The following is a 19,971-nucleotide window of genomic DNA, read 5'->3' as shown; positions in this document are numbered from 1 at the left end:
CCCGATCTCATTAGTCCTCTCTTCCCCAAGAAGATCCTCTCCCCTCTCGGCTCTCTCCTGGATCGGGTAGAATGTCATCACTGAACGGGCCACCCAAATGTGATTGGTGCTTGAAGGGCATCAAGCATCTACGTCCACCTTCTCGGCCGCTTGCCCGTTGGGGAGTTTGTCTGATCCTTCAGGCCCTCTGTGCGGCTCAGTTCGAACCTCTCCGTCGCGCTACCTTGAAAGCTTTTACGCTTAAGACTGTCTTTCTGGTCTCTATCTCTTCGGATCTCTGTGATCCACGCACTGTCTTGTCGGGAACCTTTTGTTTTGCACTTTTCCGATTCCGGGGTATCCCTCACGAAGGGCCCTTCCTTCTTAGTGAAGGTTCTTCTAACCTCCATGTCAACCTGTTGGCAGAACTCCCTGCGTTTTCCCCTGCGACTGGGGACGATTTCTGTAAACTTGATACTATACGAGTTCTACTTCGCTATCTCCAGGTTACCCATGGCTTTCGGGTCTTGGTTCATCTTTTGTCCTCTGGAGTGGGCCCATTCGGGGTACGCCGGCTTCTAAGACCACTATCGTGCGGTGGTTGAAGGAAGCGATCTCCTCGGCCTCTCTTTGTCGAGGACGGGCGGTTCCCGAGGGCCTAACGGCTCATTCACTGCGTTTTCAAACTACTTCCTGGGCGGACAGTCAATCAGTCTCTCCGCAGGAGATTTGCAGTGCCGCCACTTGGACGTCCTTGCATACTTTTGTTCGACACTACCGTCTGGATGTGCAAGCTCCACTTCTTGGTTCTTTTGGGCTACAAGTGCTTCGAGCGGGACTGTCTCGGTCCCACCCGGTTTAGGGAAGCTTTGGTACATCCCACAGTCTGGACTGATCCGGGTACGTACAGGGAAAGGAAAATTAGTTCTTACCTGTTAATTTTCATTCCTGTAGTACCACAGATCAGTCCAGACGCCCTTCCCTGTTTGTCTTTTTTTCTGTCCTCTCGAAGCTTGTTTCTCTTGCAGATTTGTAGATTTCCATACATCTTTTTTGTGCATGAATACTGAGCAAATACACCAGAAGCCTTGGTTGCCCAGCACCAAGTATATGCAAGAGCGGTTAGTCATACCATATCTATTACATTGTTCTACATCTGCTCCATTGAGCTTTATGGTTACTTGCTTGATCCTACTCTGGTTTTGTTATTTTCTGCTTTGACATTCGTTATACTGAAGGGTTACAGGATAGGCTCTGTCCTCATATAGGATATCCTTTCAGTTTTAGTCTGTCTCCACCTGCTGGAAAGGAGGCTCAAACCACAGTCTGGACTGATCCGTGATACTACAGGAACGAAAATTAACAGGTAAGAACTAATTTTCCTCTCTCTGCTTCAATGGCAAGGGGGAATGAAAAAAAGATGATTTACATTCAGACAACTACCAACAAGGACTGAATTGCACAGGCTGGGTAAACAAGCGTGGGAGTAGTTTGCTTATTGCGGTGGTTACTACTCCTAACCAATTAGGCTTGATACTTCACTTTGATACAGCTCCAGCACTGCTCTCTACATTTGTGGCGGGGGTGGAAGGAAATTAGAACCAAAAAGTTACCAATAAGGGCCCTGATCTCAGCAGTCAGTGTAATAGATAAGTATGAGAAAAATAAGTGGGAAAGCTTGCTGGGCAGACTGGATGGGCCATTTGGTCGTCTTCTGCCATCATTTCTATGTTAATGCTTCCTCTGCTAAATGGAGAGTGTGAAAATTGATTTATTGTTTTATTACAGAAAAGCTGGACTGCTGAATGCTGCACTGACTCTTATATGGGGGAGTTCAGCAAGTTACTTGTTCTGTCTCCATCTGGGCTGGGCTTTTGTAGCATTAAAGGAAAAAAAATTAGAAAGGAAAAACCTAATTTTTCCCTGCTAGGATATTTGCTACTATATATATGAATGATTCCAACTTGTATTAACAGTGACATATATTTGACTTGTTTTTAAATAACTGCATTAAACATTTCTCTATCCAAAAACATCCATTTGGGACTTGTTCTAAAAATATAAGAGGGACAGCATGATTCACAAATTCACAAATTTTTTCATTTTAATAGGAAGAATTGTATTTACAACGTGTATCAGAACTGGATGAAATTACCAATGAAAGAGATAACTTCAGGAAGTCATATGAGGATCTTCGAAAACAAAGGCTTAATGAGTTTATGGCTGGATTTAACATTATAACAAACAAGCTGAAGGAAAATTATCAGATGCTTACTTTGGGAGGAGATGCTGAGCTTGAACTAGTGGACAGTCTGGATCCATTCTCTGAAGGAATTATGTTTAGGTTTGTAGTACTGTTTTCTTTACCCACTGAGCACAGTGACTCAGACTGACGTACAGTGGATCAAATCCTGTGACCTATCTGATCTTTGTTTTCAATGCATGCTCTGCTTTTCCTTTTCAAAATGTAGATACTCTACCATCATTTTTCAATCTCTGGCTGACCCATTTTATCTTTTCAACAACCTTAATCCACTCTTACCTCCTGCTTTCCTCCTTCAGTCTCTTATTCCTCCAGCTTTCTACCATTCCTTCATTAAAATCAATGAGGATTTTAAAATTCATCCAAGACTTGCTCACTGTGTATTGCTGTCATCTCATCCTTCTAGCCAATAATTTGTGTTTCCTAGCGTGTAGCAGATGGACTCAGAACCAATGGGTATAGTATACTCGTGCTAGCAGTTGGAGACGGATCAGATTTCAATCTGACGTCAGCCCCTAGTACATATACCCCTGCAGGAAGTGCAGATCCTCAGTATTTTCCGTCTCCAAAGCAGTTAGGAGCTATCTCACGCTCGCTGAGCGTTCTACCAAAATTTAAAGAAAAATTCCTACCTGAAGACGAGCCCCGCACTCCTGCGGTGATACCCTCGGGTCCCTCCCCCAGTTGAGTTTCCCGAGGTGATTTCCGTGGTCCCTTGGAGGTAAGAGCCTCGGTCCGGTGGCCGAATCGCGGCAGGGACCTAGCCCCCGAGTGAGAAGGGCTCGGGCGCGGCATAGAGGCAGCCTCGGTCCGGAGCCGTTCACGCGAGGACTTAGCCCCCGAGCGAGACGAGTTCAGGTGCGGCTTAGAGGCAGTGGGTGCACCCTCAAAAGTGGCGGTGAAGGTAGTTGCCCTCTCCCCCCGCAGCCGGAGACCGCCCGGGACGAGACCGGGAAGCGCCGAAGATAAGGTAAGGTAGAAATCTTTACTTGTGCCGGTCTCCGAGGATTGAGGATGAGCGCAGGCCATTGGCCGAAGCCAGTGCCACCGGGTTGATCCGCCCTAGCAGGGCCAGACCCCGGCATTTCCAAGGGCCTTCCCACGTGGAGACCCTCCGAGGTAGTCGCCATCTTGCCCGCATGGTCGCCGTCGCCATCTTGGCTTAATCTCGCCGTTCTCATCGCCGCCGGCCGTGTGCACAAAATTTACCTGTGTGCACAAACCTACTTCTGCGCCTAAGATACACGCACAAGAACACTCAGATGCATAAGCGGCACGCGCAAGTCCCAGTCGCACGGACTACGCGCACTTGACTACCGGCGCGCACAACCCGATTTAAGCGCACTAATATGGAGGCCCAGCTGCAACAGTGATTCTCCATGTCTGAACAGTTTGGGGGGAGAGCTGCTTGCGGTGAGCCTAGGGAAGTCAGAGATCTAAGCGAGTTGTGTACTGCAGCCAAAATTACACCATCAGCAAACACGGGAGAAAGATCATGCTATTGCTCTGCCTGTGGGATTAGGCTGATCATACTGGGGGAGGAATTCTGAAATTGTGCTGGGAATGTGCTGCAGCCAAGGGAGGGCATGGCTACCCAAGATTTTGTGGCAACAGGAGGCCCCGGAGCTGCAGAGTTAGGAGTTATTTGGAACATCTTCCCCAGCCACAGAGGCGAATCAGGCAGCCATGGATGGGGTAGGCATGGAGTATGGGGACGAGCCCCTTCTCTGATGCCAAAAGACAGGCTGGATCCAAGGGGGTTATCTTCCCCACCCAGTTCTCCCAGCACTGTCTGATCCAGGAACGGGAGTAGTTTCTCTGCCTTGGCTGGAATGTTTTCAAGGCTTACAAGTCTCTTGCAAGGGGCAGGGATCCTTTTGGGAAGGGGCAAATAACTGCCAGTCCCCAGGAGAAGTAAAAGATACGAGGGGATCTGGGACCCAAGAAATTAAGGGACAATCCCTTCCAGTCAGATGATTCCCTGGGTGAGTTTCAGATTTTCTCCTCTGGAGATCCACCTGGTAAAATGGAGAAAGGGGATCTTCCTCCTGACGGAGAAGCCCATAAGACCATGTTGCACATGTTCCATGGGGATGTTATCCCCCCTAATTTCGCAGTTCCTACTTATGTTACAATTATAGGATGACACAGGTGTGGGTCAACAGTAGTGCAGGGGAATCTGATCAGGGTGAGCTTAAGAAAAGTGTCCTGTCTTTTCCTGCTGCATGAGGAGCTGATTGATTTGGAATGGAGCTCTGCAGAAGCTAATTTTAAAGGAGATTGGTTCCTGGTGGGTATGTATCTCCTAGATCCTCTGGTAAAGAATCAGTTCTGTTTCCCCAAGGTGGATACCCTAGGGTATTCAGTGACCAAGCAGACCACAATCCTAGTAGAAGCGGGTGCAGCCTTGAAGATGCGCAAGACAGAAAGATAGATGCTATGCTTAATCAAGCCTTTGCAGTTGCCTTAAATCTTTAGATTGTGGCTTCTTGCATAGTGGCACATTCTGGTTTGAAATTGTTGAGGGAGAATTCCCCACCTATGGAAGTAGCCTTTTTGGCGGACATAGATTTATCATCTGCCTCGCAGTGTGTCCTCCATTATTGCAGCCCATCGACTTCTCTTGTTGCTCACTTGGTCAGCAGATATCATCCAGTTTGACTAAGCTTCCATTTAAAGAGCAGCTGCTTTTTGGAGAGGATTTGGGAAAAATGACAAAAGTGTGGGGGTCTTGAAGGTTCCCAGATTGCCAGAGGAAAGAATCAGATCTTCCTGGTGTTTGGCTTCATTGCGGGGTCATTGACGAGACTCAAGAAGATATTGGCAGAGCCCAGGGGATGTTGAGGCAGAGGTTGCATTCCTTTTTCCATAAGCAGGTACTTGGTTTAATGGCAACAATCCTGGAAGTGGTACTGTGGGTGAGAACATATGTGTCGTCTTCAGCCCTCCCTGTTGTCTCGGTGGATCCCGTAGTCTCTGGACTATTCCGTTCGTCCCCATCTGCCAATGGATGTCTCCTCCCAATTTCAGTGGCGGCTACATCTGGATCTTCAGGAAGGGAATTTCCCTAGCATCACCGGACTGGTTAATACTAATGATGGATGTGAGCCTCCATAATTGGGGAGCTCACTGTCAGGAGCTGACAGTGCAGGGATGCTGGGATGCAGAAGAGTCTCTCTGGAACATCAGTCGTTTGGAACAGAGCCGTAGCCAGGCCATTTGGCACCTATGGCCAAGTGAAAAAGTGCACCCTCATCCTGAACACAACATACAACACCGCAAGCTGGGAGACTCTGTTAAATGCATGGGGCTTTTATTTTTATTTTCACCAAGCAGTTTCCCCCTACTTCTTTGGGCTTCCAGTATGATCCTGGCTCCATTAGCCTTCATTCAAAAACTGAACTGGAAACACTGAGAAGCCAGATATTACATTTCATGCAACACCAGAGAGATTTATTAATGAAATGCATTTCTATGAAATAGAAGCAAAAATGTACTACTTCCTGTATTATGCAAAATAAAATATCATGAGCCGCACATTCCCAAAGTTGGCATATTCCATTCACTAAACTGAATATAATTTTTTTTTTCTACCCTTGCTGGCTGGACTTTTATTTTTCTAATCATTTTGGTCCTATTTGGAAAACAGAACAAGTCAGATCCCTACACAGAAACTACATGCTAGTATAAACAGAAACCTGCAGACAAAAACTCAACTGGAAACCGCAAAGAACCTGACTCTGCAGTGCAACGATGGAAAAACAGACCCTCATAAAGCGTTAAACAAAATCAAGAAATATAAACCATCAATCATAATAGTTATCTATACTAATACAAAGAATAAATATTTCAAAACAGCTGACAAATAAAACATCCATTAATTAGAAACTCATCTAAAATTATTACAAATGGAAATAAAATATTCCAAATCATTAGATACTTCAAATAATGCACAATAAATTAAAACTGAGGATATTAAAAAATCCCCCACTCTCCATACCTGGAATTTTTATTTCCGGATGCCCTGAGATTGTCACGGATTTATAAGGGGACAAGGGTTGTTGCATACAAACTTTCTCCTCTATCTCAAACGCTCAGTTATATATATATATATATATATATATACATACACACATATGCTTAATCATACAGTCTTACACACGCTATCTCTTATGCTCGGTCATACATACACACGCATGCTGTCTTATGCTCATACAGACACTTGCTCTGTCTCTCATTTTCTTTCACTCCCCCCACCCCCCCGGAAGAGCAAGTGGCAGCAGTAGTCTCCTGCAGCCTGGACAGCCACTAGACTCTTGCTTTTTGCTTCTAGACTCTGGGCCCTGCTGCTCCTGCTTATGATTGTCTGGAGGGAGAGTGGGAGGCTGATGTTGCTGCTTTCCATCCCATAAGCCATGCTCATGACCGCCGGGATGGGGTGGGGTGCTTCTTGCAGGCTGTTCTTCTGACTGCTGAAGTGAGAAAAGGGGGTTGTTAGGAGGCCTCGGGCCACTACTGCTTCTGCTTTTGGCTTCACAGCCATACTTCTGACTGTTGGGAAGGGGAGCAGAATGGAAGGCTGATTCTGTTTCTTTCAGCCTCCTTGGCCGCATCTCTCTTGACTGCTGGGTGAGAAGGTCTGTGCTGCTCATGTGGCTCCACAGCTGCGCTACTTCTTACTGCTAGGGTGCAACTCCATGGGCAGCACCTTCTGACTGCTAATGTATGTTCTTCAACCAGATGGACAGTGCTCTGCTTCTGACTGCGAGAGGGGCTCCAAAACAAGTACAACAGTTCTTGAGGAAAAGCTGTGTATCGGGTGGAGGGGAGGCAGCTTATCAGTTAAATTGTAAGAGAGATGGGCAAGGCCATATTGGTCAAATATCCAATGGCCAAGGCCATATTGGTCAAATATCCACATACATGTGAGGGTAAATTAAACAGGTATTACCATTACATCACATATATCAAACATCATACCTGTGTGACATCTTACAAATCTTTATTCATTACAAATTTTGTTTAAAACAAACATAAATATAATTTATACATACAATACATCACATTACATATCTCAACCATTCGTTCTCATACATACCAACAATATCAATACACATAAACATATGTTACACAACAATTAAAATACAACAAATTAATTTGTTATATTTCCCAATATTGCACTCTTTTAAAAAATATCACTCCATATGTGCTCTCTATCTGGCCGCTACAGTACAGTGCGCTTCGACAGAGCACACTGTTAACCCACCATTGGATGCGCGTTTTCGGTGCGCTAGCATTACCCCTTATTCAGTAAGGGGCTGAAATCGCACATCCAACCCCCCGAACCTAGTAGCACCCGCAAAATGCAAATGCATGTTGATGGCCCTATTAGGTATTCCCGCGCGATTCAGAAAACAAAATGTGCAGCCAAGCCGCACATTTTGCTTTCAGAAATTAGCACCTACCCAAAGGTAGGCGCTAATTTCGGGCACCGGGAAAGTGCACAGAAAAGCAGTAAAAACTGCTTTTCTGTGCACCCTCCGACTTAATATCATGGCGGTCCTGAATATCGGAGGTCCTGAAAGTTTAAAAAAAATAAATAAATAAATTTGAAGTCGGCCCACTGCTGTCAGGTCGAAAACCGGACGCTCAACTTTGCCGGCGTCCGGTTTCCCAGTCCGTGGCTGACAGTGGGCTCGAGAACCAACGCCGGCAAAATTAAGTGTTGGCTGTCAAACCTGCTGACAGCCGCCGCTCCAGTCCAAAAGGAGGCGCTAGGCACGCGCTAGTGTCCCTAGCGCCTCCTTTTGCCTGTTTTTACCGCTGGGCCTCATTTGAATAGAGAATCGCGCGCACAGGAGAGTGGGCATTCACCCGCTCTCCTGCAGACTTTACTGTATCGGCCCGTATGCTTGAACTAGCCAGCTCTTTACTTCCCTTATATTCTATCTCAAAAGATACCCAATATTAAAGAATTGTTGATTAGCATAAATATTCCTTTTCTCTATCATGTGTTCCCAATATTATTGATTAAATATACTCATTTGTATGTTCTAGATATTTGTCACTCCACATATTCCCACTCCTGATGTCGCTAATTGAAAAAACTCCCAATTCAACAAACTCCCGTTGATCATTCCACATATTTTCACTCCTATTGTCACCAATTCAAAGAACTCCCAATTCACCAAACTCCCGACAAGAAGCTCTTGTTTCACCCGAAGGTTTCATCAGGGGTTGCAATTAATGTTATCCATTGTCCTTTCATATGTAGGGAAAGTCCATCTTCACTCCTTAATAAGCACATAAATCTTCAATAAATTCACATTCTCTGTGTAAGAATATTCACATCAATTAATCATTTATTCAATTGTCCTTTGAAAACTCAATTCTTATATCATTTCATCATGAAACATACATATATATGTATATCCAGCCAAAACATATCACCCGATGAATACCACTTACCACATTAAATATCTAAAACTCACCTTAAAATTGACAATTGGTTCTATGCACAGATCACCATACTATTTTCCTGCCGCAACTTCGAACCGATCTCCAATTGCTGTCAGAGTTCACCAAACATTCACCAACAGCTTATCATTATTCTCCAGTTTTCACAAACTACTATGCGATAAAAATACAAACTATAAGTATAGGATATATCACCATTTATTGATTGGAAAAAATATCCCCGTATCCCTTCCCCTTTTGCAGCCTGAAGACTCTGCCACCTCTCAGGGAAGGTTTTGGGTTTTTTTTTTATTTTGGCTTTTTCTCGCTCCCTGCCAGTAGTCGTTAGTAAAAAAAAAAAAAAAAAAAAAAGCTGAACCAGGGACTCCTTGCTGCATAATAAGAGCAGGGCAGGAGCGATTCTCGGCGGGGGGGGGGCCGCCGCCGCCTGTGCGAGGGATCGCGCTTTGTGTGGCGAGGTTTTACTCGATCTTCACATACACACACATTTCTAACCAGCGCTTTTGGCGGGCCTTGCCGCATCCCAATCATGCCCGGCAGGAGCCAGTGCTCTGCATGTGGGGAGCGGCTCCCGAGCCACGCTGCGGTGGGACTTTGCCTCAACTACCCCCGCGGAGGGGAAGGACCTTCCAGCATTGCCACGGCAGCTCCCAACAAACAATGCAGTGCTGGGCTGTTGCTAGCTGCGTTCGAGTCTCAAGCCAATCCGTTCCCTCTTAGCGTGGGAATAGCGGCCATTTTGGGTGCATTTCATGCGGCAGAGGGAGGCAGTGATTGGGGGGGGGGGGGATTCCCCTCTCGGAGCTCTTTCCCCTCTCGGAGCTCTTTCCCCTCTCGGAGCTCTTTCCCCTCTCGGAGCTCTTTCCCCTCTCGGAGCTCTTTCCACTCTCGGAGCTCTTTCCCACAGATTCAAGCCTCAATAGGGCCTGGGGGAGATTTCTGATGAGGATCAGGACCCAATCGCTTGGGCTGCTATGGGGGCCTCCGGGTTTTCACTAGAGTTTATCCTGTTGATGCTTCAGGCCTTTTTGGCCAGCAATGCCCGCCAGAGAGGGGCTCCTGGGATCAGATCACTGGTGGATCCACCTAAAAAGCTACCCAGGATGCCGGAGGCCTCCCTGGCTGTTCGGGTCCACAAAAAGCCTACTCCCAGGCACCGAGAGCCGCCTCTAGAGGGACCTTTGGAGGACTTGGACCCGGCCGATGGTCATGATACGCTTTCTCCTCCCCCCTTAGGGGTTCCCGATGATGGGGGCTCAGGGGTTCCTCTGGAGGGGGATGACCCTAGGGTGATGCGCTTGTTTCAACATGATGAGCTGGCCCATTAATTCCTCATGTCCTGGCGGAACTGGGCATTGCGCCCATGGTGGCAGGTCTTAGCCTGAACACGGTGGATCTGGTTCTGGTGGGCTTACAGGGTCCACCTGCGACTTTTCCTTTGCATGAGCTGATGAAGCAGCTTATGGTCCGGGAGTGGGACACTCCAGAGGCGGGCCTTGGGGTCAGCAGGGCGATGGACAAGCTCTATCCGTTACCGGAAGATATGTTAGAGCTGTTGAAGTTTCCGAAAGTGGACGCAGCGGTGTCCGTGGTTACGAAGCGGACTACCATTCCAGTCGCTGGGGCGGCAGCTTTGAAAGATCTTCAGGATCAAAAACTGGAGGTGCTCTTGGCATCAGAGCGGCAGTCTGCAGCAGTTATATGCTGAGGATGAGCTTAGAGTGGGTGCAACAGTTGCAAAGCACCAAGGACCTCTTGCCCCCTGAGGCACAGCAGGCAGAAAAGTTGGAGGCGGCCATAGCTTATGGTGCCGACACCATGTATGACCTTCTTCACACTTTTTCCAGGACTATGGCCTCAGCGATTTCAGCTTGGAGGCTTTTGTGGCTCTGTATTTTGGCTGCTGATGTCATCGAAGGCCCAGCTCAGGGCCCTGCCCTTTAAAGGGAAGTTCCTTTTTGGAGAGGACCTGGAGCAGCTGATAAAACATCTGGGGGATAATAACGTGCATAAGCTCCCAGAGGACAATCCAGGAGCTCAAAAAGATTTTCCTGCTCGTCCTCACTTCTGGGGTCAGCGATGCTTTCGTCAGAGCAGGGATCCATGCACAGGTCAACGCCAGGCCTCGGGAAGATCACAGTATTGGTCTCAATCCTTTCGTGGCCACAGACCAGCCAGGGAAGGCACCTCCGGTGTTCCGGTGGAGTTAAGCCCACACAATGATACCACCGGCCCACTCCTCGGTTCCACTCATCTGAGGTCAATTGTCTCTTTTCTACCAGGAGTGGGTCAACATCACATCGGACCAGTGGGTTCTAAGCATGATAAAACACAATTACGTGATAGTTTGCTTGTCCCCTAAGAAACCTATTCCTGGTGTCTCCCTGCAGCTCCCCTGCGAAGCAGCAAGTAGTGCAGCAGACTCTCCAGGGGCTTGGGGCTATTGTTCCTGTTCCTGATGAGAAGCGGGGTAAAGGAAGGAACTCAATTTATTTCGTTGTACTGAAGAAGAAAGGAACCTTCCGACCAATCCTGGATTTGAAACTGGTCAACTGAGCCCTGAAGGTGCCCTGGTTTTGAATGGAGACTCTTCATTCCGTGATTGCAGCAGTGCGAAAGGTAGAGTTCCTGGCGTCTCTGGATCTAACAGAGGCCTACTTGCATTTAGGGAACCGCAGAGATCATCAGCTGTTCCACAGATTTATGATTCTCATTCAACATTTTCAGTTTTGCGCCCTGCCCTTCGGCCTGGCCACAGCCCCGTGGACCCTTCACCAAGGTGATGGTCGTGGTCGCAGCTGGACTGCGGAAGGAAGGGTTCTTGGTCCATCCCTACTAGGACAACTGGCTAATACGGGCGAAATTGGAGGAACTGTGCTCTCAAGTGGTGGCGTCACTGCTTCTTCGATTGCGCTCTCTGGGTTGGTTTGTCGACCTAGCCAAGAGTCACCTGTCTCCATCTCAAGTTCTGGAGTTTCTGGGGGGCCGCTTCGATACTCGCCTGGGCAAGATTTTCCTTTCAGAAGAGAGGATCTTCAAGTTACGCATCCAAGTACAACACCTGTTGCAAGCCAGAATGCCCAGGATCTGGGACTATCTATAGGTTATCGACTCCATGGCTTTGACCTTGGAACTGGTCCCGTGGGCGTTCGCGCACATGACACCCCTGCAGAGAGCATTGCTTTCCTGCTGGTATCTGTTGTCGGAACAGTTTCATCTCCAGCTTCCTCTTCCGGACGCCGCCATGTCCAGTCTCAAGTGGTGGATGGCTCAAGGCCACTTGAGAGTGCAGGGTGGACCTCGAGGTCTCGCAGTAGATAGTGGTGACCATCGATACCAGTCTCTCTGGTTGGGGAACTGTACACCAGTCACAAGTGGCTCAAGTTTGTTGGTCCTTGAAGGGAGGCGTCTTGGTCAATCAATCGTCTGGAGTCGCGAGCGGTGAGGCTGGCTCTGGAGTGGTTTCTCCCACTAATGCGCAACCAGGCGGTCCAGATCTTGTTGGAAATTGTGATGACAGTGGCCTACATCAATCGACAGGGCTGTACCAAGAGCCGATCGGTAGCTCTCGAAGCGCAGATGCTGATGTCCTGGGCAGAATGTCATTTGATGATGGTAGCTGCAACAGATATTGCGGGGACCACCAGTGTACAGGCGGATTTTCTCAGTCGTCGCCAGCTGGACCTTGGAGAATGGGAGCTGTCTAGCAGCACTATGGACTTGATCTCTCGCAGGTGGGAGGCTCCCACATGTAGATCTGATGGCGACGTGCTTGAATGCCAAGGCACAACCATTCCTCAGCCGCAGAAGAGCATGGGGCAGAAGCCGTGGATGCGCTCGTGGTTCCATGGACTCAGAGTCCTTCTCTGTGTTACCACAGTGGCTCCTGATAGGCAAGGTGAATCAGGAGAATAGAGGCTCACCCGGACCCGCTGATCCTGGTGGCTGCGTCACCCATGGTTCGCGGATCTAATCAACCTGCAGTCGACAGGCCTCTATGGTTAAACAATCTACCAAATCTTCTCCGTCAAGGTCCTATATTTTTCGATCAAGCGGATTGCTTCTGTTTGGTGGCCTTGCTTTTGAGAGGAAGCAGTTGAGGAAGAAACTCTATCTGAAGGCTGTCATCTCTATGCTCTTGAAGGCTCACAAGCCCTCAACCTCCATGGCATATAGTCTGGTCTGGAGGGTCTTTGAGTCGTGGTGTAAGCTGAAGGGTGTTGACCCTCGCCAGGCTTCAGTGTCTTCGGTGCTTTCTTTTTTGCAGGATGGGCTGGTGAAGGGTTTATCTTCCTATTCCTTAAGAGTCCAGGTCACAGCCCTGGGTTGCCAGATTCAGGCCAGATTCAGGGATCCATTCTCACCACTCATCCGGATGTAGCCCATTTTCTCAGAGGCGCTAAGCATTTGTGCCCTCCAGTGAGAGTGTGTCCTCTTTGAAGTCTGAACCTTGTCCTTAAGGCCCTGTGCGAGCCACCTTTTGAACCCCTCAAGAAAGTCTTGTTGAAAGATCTAACTCTGAAGGTGGTCTTCTTAGTAGCCGTTTGTTCAGCCAGGAGGGTTTCTGAATTTCAAGTGTTGTCATGCAGGGATCTGTTTTTGCGAATTTCGGATTCAGGGGGTCTCACTGATAACAGTTCTGTCATTTTTGCCTAAAGTAGTCTTGGCCTTCCATATGAGTCAGTGGAACTCCCGGCCTTTTCAGTCTTGGATCTTGCTTCTCAGGCAAGGGATTTGAGAAGCCTGGACGTCAGGAGGGCGCTCCTGCGGTATCTGGAGGTCACTAATCCATCCACCAGGTCTCAATCTTGGTCTCATTCCTTTCGTGGCCGCAGATCCCCTCGAGGGGGCTTGCCACAAGGATCCTCTTCCAAGTCAACCCAATGAAGGGTCGCCGGCCCACTCCTTGCTGCCCAGAGTAGGGGGAAGACTCTCCCTGTTTTACGAGAAGTGGGTCAAGATCACGTCAGATCAGTGGGTCCTGGATATTCTAAAGCACGGTTACGTTTTAGAGTTTGCTTGACCCTTAAGGGACAGGTTCCTATTCTCCTCCTGCGGACCATTGCGGCAACAGCTAACAGTGCGTCAGACGCTCAACAGAATACTTGACCTTGGAGCCATTCTCCCAGTGCTGCTGAAGGAGCAAGGCGCAGGCCACTATTCCGTCTACTTCATGGTTCCCAAAAAGGACAATGCCTTCAGACCCATCTTGGATCTCAAGACTGTAAATCGAGCCCTAAAGGTTCCGCATTTTCGGATGGAAACTCTACGTTCAGTAATAGCGGCGGTCTGCAGCGGGGAATTCATAGCATCCTTAGACCTCACGGAGGCTTATCTCCATATTCCCATCCACAAGGCTCATCAGCGTTTTTTCCGGTTCAAGATTCTGGGTCAGCATTATCAGTTTCAGGCCCTGCCCATTGGTCTGGCAACCGCTCCCCGCATCTTCACCAAGGTAATGGTAGTCTTGGCAGCGGCTCTACGGAAGGAGGGTGTCTTAGTTCATCCCTACCTAGACGACTGGTTCATTCGGGCGAAGTCCCAGGATCTTTGCAAGCAGTTGGTTGACAAGGTGTTGCATCTCCTGAACTCTCTCGTATGGGTGGTCAATTTTGCCAAGAGCAATCTTACGCCATCGCAAACACTGAATTTCTTGGGAGCTTTTTTCAACACCAGTGTGGGCAAGGTTTTCTTGTATCAAGACCGGGCATTCAATCTCATTTCTCAGATTCAACGTTTCCAGAGTCTGACACTTCCCACGGCGTGGGATTATCTTCAAGTACTGGGCTCCATGGCCTCCACCATAGATTTGGTACCCTGGGCTTTTGCGCGTATGCGACCTTTGCAGAGGGCATTGCTCTCTCACTGGAAGCCGGTGTCTCAGGAGTTCCAAGCTCTCTTACCACTTCTGGAGCATGCCAAGAACAGCCTGGGCTGGTGGCTCAGTCTGGATCATTTGCTCAGCGGTGTAGCCTTGGAAGTCCCACAGTGGGTAGTCGTCACCACGGATGCCAGTTCTCTCCGGCTGGGGGGGCGGTGTGTCAGACTCAGGCGGCACAGGGCCACTGGTCATCGGGGCAGGCGAAATGGCCAATCAATCGCCTAGAGACCCGAGCAGTCCTTCTCGCCCTGAAACAATTTTTTCCTTTGGTGTGCGGCATGTCTGTGCGGATCCTCTGACAATGCTACCACGGTGGCATACATCAATCGGCAATGGGAAACGAAGAGTCGACATGTCTCTCGGGAGACGGACAAGCTCATGATATTGGCGGAGCGTCACCTCATGCATCTGGCGGCTTCTCACATAGAGGGAGTAGACAATGTTCAAGCGGATTTCTTAAGCCGGCAGACGTTGGATCCCGGAGAGTGGGAGCTATCCGGAGAAGCATTGTCACTTGAGGTGGGGATCCCCCCACCTCGACTTGATGGCCACTCTAAGAAATGCGAAGGCACCCCGCTTTTTCAGTAGCAGACGGGAACACGGGGCAGAAAGGGTGGATGCTCTGGTACTGCCCTAGCCTCACGACGTTCTGCTGTACGTGTTTCCCCCATGGCCTCTGGTGGGAAAGGTTCTATGGAGAATAGAAGTTCATCGTGGAGCAGTGATTCTGGTGGCGCCAGAGTGGGCAAAAAGGCCGTGGTTTGCAGATCTGGTGAATCTAGCAGTGGACGGTCCACTTCGTCTGGGACATCTTCCTCGACTCCTTCGTCAGGGTCCCGTATTGTTCAATCAAGCAGATCGTGTCTGTCTTGTGGCCTGGCTTTTGAGAGGAGAAGGCTGAGAAAAAGAGGCTATCCAGAGGAAGTCATATCCACGCTTTTGCAGGCCAGGAAGACTTCCACCTCCATTTCTTATGCACGAATATGGAAGGTTTTTGATTCCTGGTGTGTCTCCGGGGGAATTTCTCCTCATCATGCGTCTGTGGCACAGATTCTCTCTTTCCTGCAGAGCGGGCTTGGCAAAGGTTTGGCTTACTATTCTCTTCGGGTTCAGGTAGCAGCATTTGGTTCGTTCATTGGGCGTTTGGATGGAACACCTCTAGCATCACATCCGGACATTGTCCGCTTTTTGAAAGGTGTCAAACACCTGAGACCTCCGGTCCGTGCCCTGTGTTCTTCGTGGAATTTGAATTTGGTACTACAGGCTTTGGGTGGGTCCACCTTTTGAGCTGCTGAAGCATTCTACGCTCAAGGATTTAACTCTGAAGACTGTGTTCCTCATGTCCACTTCTTCAGCTCGCAGAATATCGGAACTGCAAGCTTTGTCTTGTAGGGAACCCTATCTGGGCTTCATGGATTTGGGTGTTACCCTGACCTCAGTGCCATCTTTCCTCCTGAAGGTGGTATCCTCATTTCACCTCAGTCGGTGGAGCTTCCAGCCTTCCAGGAGGAGGACTCCAGGGAACTGCGGCAGCTCAATGTTAAGCGAGCACTCCTTCGTTACCTAGAGGTCACTAACAATTTCCGTCTTTCAGACCATCTGTTGTGCTCTGGAGTGGCCCCAAGAAAGGTCAACAGGCCTCAAAGACTACTATTGCTCGCTGGTTGAAGGAAGCCATTGTTGCCTCGTATATCAGATCAGGTAAGCCCCCTCTGGATGGTATTAAAGCACATTCTCTCCATTCTCAGGCGACTTCTTGGGTGGAAAGTCAGTCTGTATCTCCTCAAGAAATTTGCAGAGCAGCTGCATGGAAGTCACTACATACCTTTGCGCGTCATTATCGTCTTAATCTAAGATCTCCGGGGTTGGGTTCGTTTGGCGACCAGGTCATTCAAGCAGGGCTATCGAGGGCCCACCCTATGTAGGGAAGCTTTGGTACATACAGGGAAAAGAAAATTATTCCTTACCTGCTAATGTTCATTCCTGTAGTACCACGGATGAGTCCATACGCCCACCCACACTTTTCGATAGCACATTTCTGTTCAATGTCTTGCTTTTCCTCAGCACAGTTAGCCTGCTCTTTGGCGGCATATTGAGGTTGCAAGTTTTTTCTCGAAGGCTTCGAGATTTGCATTTGCAAGTTTTTGGGCAACAGACACTATATGCCTTAATGGCAACTTGTATATAGTTCCCTATTTGGTTGGGAGTTTTTTGCTTGATCCATTCATCAGTTAGTTCTGAGTTTTGTGTTCTTCTTTGATATTCTTAATACTGATGGGGACGCAGAGGGTGCTCATGGGTAATTCTGAGCGCCTCACAAGTTTTTCTTCTGTCTCCATCTGCTGGAATGGGGATATAACCCATGGTCTGGACTGATATGTGGTACCACAGGAACGAAAATTAGCAGGTAAGGAATAATTTTCCTTTGTGAAACTAGTACCCCTTGGCACCAAAACTACTAGGTGCCAAGGGGTACAGTCCATGTCAATATCTCCTCAGTGTAGAGAATTAAGATATATCTGCTCCTCAGCACTGACTCCTCCCCAGCACCATCAACAAGCAAAAGACCTTTATCTTTGACCATGCCATCTGTTTTTTGGCACAGAGATTCAGATGTTGGAGTTGACAAAAAGAGTTCCTCATCCTACTAAACCAATCCAGACTAGTGAGTTATTTCTCCTTTCCAGCATATGGAGGCAGAGAACACAAACTTCTTTGTGACATCATCACAGCTAGATAAGTGTGGTGTAGTCTAGAAAATTTCCAGTAGACTATTTCAAACAGATGGTAGAATGGATGTGGTGCAGCAGATTTGAGTGTTGTAGGCCTTCCTAGCCTCTTGATTTGCCAAGCAGGGGCCTTCTCGGTACTTTCAGGGCCATATACCTGGCTTCTCGCAAGATGAACTCCTTGCTTCAGGAACTAGGTTGGATGGTAAACTTGGCCAAGAGCAGTTTTCAATGGGCTCAAATGCTAGAATATCTCAGTATGTGATTTAATATGGAGCAAGGCAGTGTTTTAGCCAGAAGGTTGCATTCAGAAGTAAATTACCCAGGTTCAGGCCCTGAGAAGTTTGATTCAGCCAATGTTGTGGTCTTACCTGCAAGTCCTGGGGCTGATGGCAGCCATGTTGGATATTGTCCCCTGGGCAAGGGCGCACATGCGGCCCCTTCAGTGCATGTTGCTCTCCCAGTGGAATCCGCAGTCACAGTTGTACACAGTGAGACTCCACTTGCCATTGGAGGTGAGTGTCCAGTTGCAGTGGTGGTTACAAGCAGATCATCTCAGAAAAGAAGGATTCCTTAGAGGCACCGGAATAGTGCTTACGACAGATGTATGCCTTCTGGGATGGGGTGGCTCAATGTCAATAGTTGATGCATGGCCTCAAGTATGCCAAGAGGTGCGTGCAGTTCGCTGAGCAATTGGAAGCTTGAGCGGTGAGAATAATATCTGACAGTGCCATGATAATGGCCTACATCAATTATCAACAGGGGCGGATTGTGGGAAAATAGTGGCCCGGGGGATTTTTCTCCATACTGGCCCATGGGTACCCAATTACACATAGATTTGGTGAGTCACCAAATACAGAATAAAGGGACCATAAAAATACACAAATGCACAGACAAACTGAACTGGAAATCACAACAAGTTAGACTGTATGTAATGTAGCAATGGAAAAACAGAAAATACCATCATTCCTCATTAAACATCAAACAATAAAATAAAAAACTATAAAACATCACAATAGGAAAATCATACTAAAAATATATATTTCAAAACTGCAAATGAATAGAACCTCCAGTAATTTAACTCAGGGAAATTTTCAAAAATTTGTAGATAACAACAATAATAAAATATTTAAAAAAGAGCAGACATCAAATAATATTCAATAATTAAAACTAATAAGGATTTTAAAAAGCCCCTGCTGTCCCCTTCTGTGGGAGCTCTTGATTTCCAGTCACCCTGATATTGTCGAGGATTAGGAGGTTATCCTTTCTCTCTCACACATACTCACATGTCCATTCTCTCTCATACATACACTGTCACATACATACACATTCATGCTCTTATATCCACCATAACCTCTCGCTCTCACTGACACACTCTCAGGCTCTAAGACACTCTCTCCCCCTCCACACACACCAAACTCTTACTCTCTTGGATTTTCTCATACACACTCATGCTCTCACACTCACTGGCTCCCTCACAAACACACACACCCAGGCAAGCTCCCCGTCATTCTCACACAAACACACACACACACACACTGACCCCCAGGCAGGTTCCCATTCATTTTCACATCACTCCCTCCCCATCCCCCAGACATGCACACATTCATTCTCTCACACACAGACCCCCAGGCAGGCACCCATGCATTCACACACATACACCCCCAGGCAGGCACCCATTCATACACATGCACACACTAAAGGCAGACCCCCCCCCCACTCTCTTTCTTTTGCCAACAACCTTGGAACCTCTCTCATTCCTCTGCTGCCACTGTCACTGCTGCCGCATGGCTATTGGGGAGATGCCAATTGCTGCTACTGACACTGAAGCCCATTCTGCTGCCTCCTCTGTGCAGGCCCCATGGGCTTCCACTTTCTCCATACTGATCTCGTACATTGTGAGATCCGCATAGAGAAAGTGCTATTCTTGCACATTCCCAAAGATTACATGTGCCAATCACTAAAAAGTAATTTTTTATTTTTTTTACCTTTACTGTCTGATCTTAGTTTTCTAATCGGTTGGGCTCAGGCTTTTTTTTTCCACCTTCCCTTTCTTATTTTTTTTGCCAATTCCTTTTATATTGTCTTTTTTTTCTGTTTCTTTTCTCTCCATCTTCTTCCCTCAAACACACAGTCAGGTTCTCATTCTCACATGCATTTCTCTCTCTCTCACACACACACAGGCTCTCACTGTCACATTCTCTCTCACATGCTGTCTCTCATACAATCATTCATACACACAGGCTCTCACTGTCACATGCTGTCTCTCTCACCCACACAGAGGCTCTCACATGCTGTCTCTGCAAACATTCAGGTCCCTAGTCCCACACACAGTCTCTCAAACTCATCTCATACACGCGCGCACACACACACTTTACAGACCCTCAGCCTCTCTCTCACCTCTGGGCCTCCTCTTCGCAGGTCGCGGCAGGATGGGCTCTGCAGCGGCCCTGATCCCGGGCCTCTTTCTCTTCTCGGGCCGCTGCGCCTTGGGATTCACAGCAGCCCGTGGCTCCTCTTCTGCACGTGCTGATGCTCCGCCTCCTTCCTGCCCACGCGGCTCCGGCAACGTTTACTTCCGGGGCCGCACAGGCAGGAAGGAGGCGGAGCATCAGCGCGTTTAAACGGGATCTTTTTCTTCG

General features: G+C 48.1%; 1 protein-coding gene across 3 annotated transcripts in view; it reads left to right on the top strand.

Annotated features, from left to right (window-relative positions):
* SMC4 (structural maintenance of chromosomes 4) overlaps nucleotides 1-19,971 on the top strand; it is a 318,061-nt gene that overhangs the window by 272,200 nt on the left and 25,890 nt on the right. For 2 of the 3 annotated variants that reach the window (XM_029617081.1, XM_029617080.1), the window contains one exon: nucleotides 2,091-2,323. In XM_029617081.1, coding sequence (XP_029472941.1) covers nucleotides 2,091-2,323 — 233 coding nt within the window. Of the gene's footprint in view, nucleotides 1-2,088; nucleotides 2,324-19,971 lie in introns of those variants that run through there. The other variant, XM_029617082.1, reaches the window with a different exon arrangement.

The sequence above is a fragment of the Rhinatrema bivittatum genome, chromosome 9, assembly GCF_901001135.1.
Source record: "Rhinatrema bivittatum chromosome 9, aRhiBiv1.1, whole genome shotgun sequence".
Taxonomy (NCBI): Eukaryota; Metazoa; Chordata; class Amphibia; order Gymnophiona; family Rhinatrematidae; genus Rhinatrema; species Rhinatrema bivittatum.
Note: the sequence above shows the minus strand (reverse complement) of the source record. Positions and strands in the feature narration are given on the sequence as shown.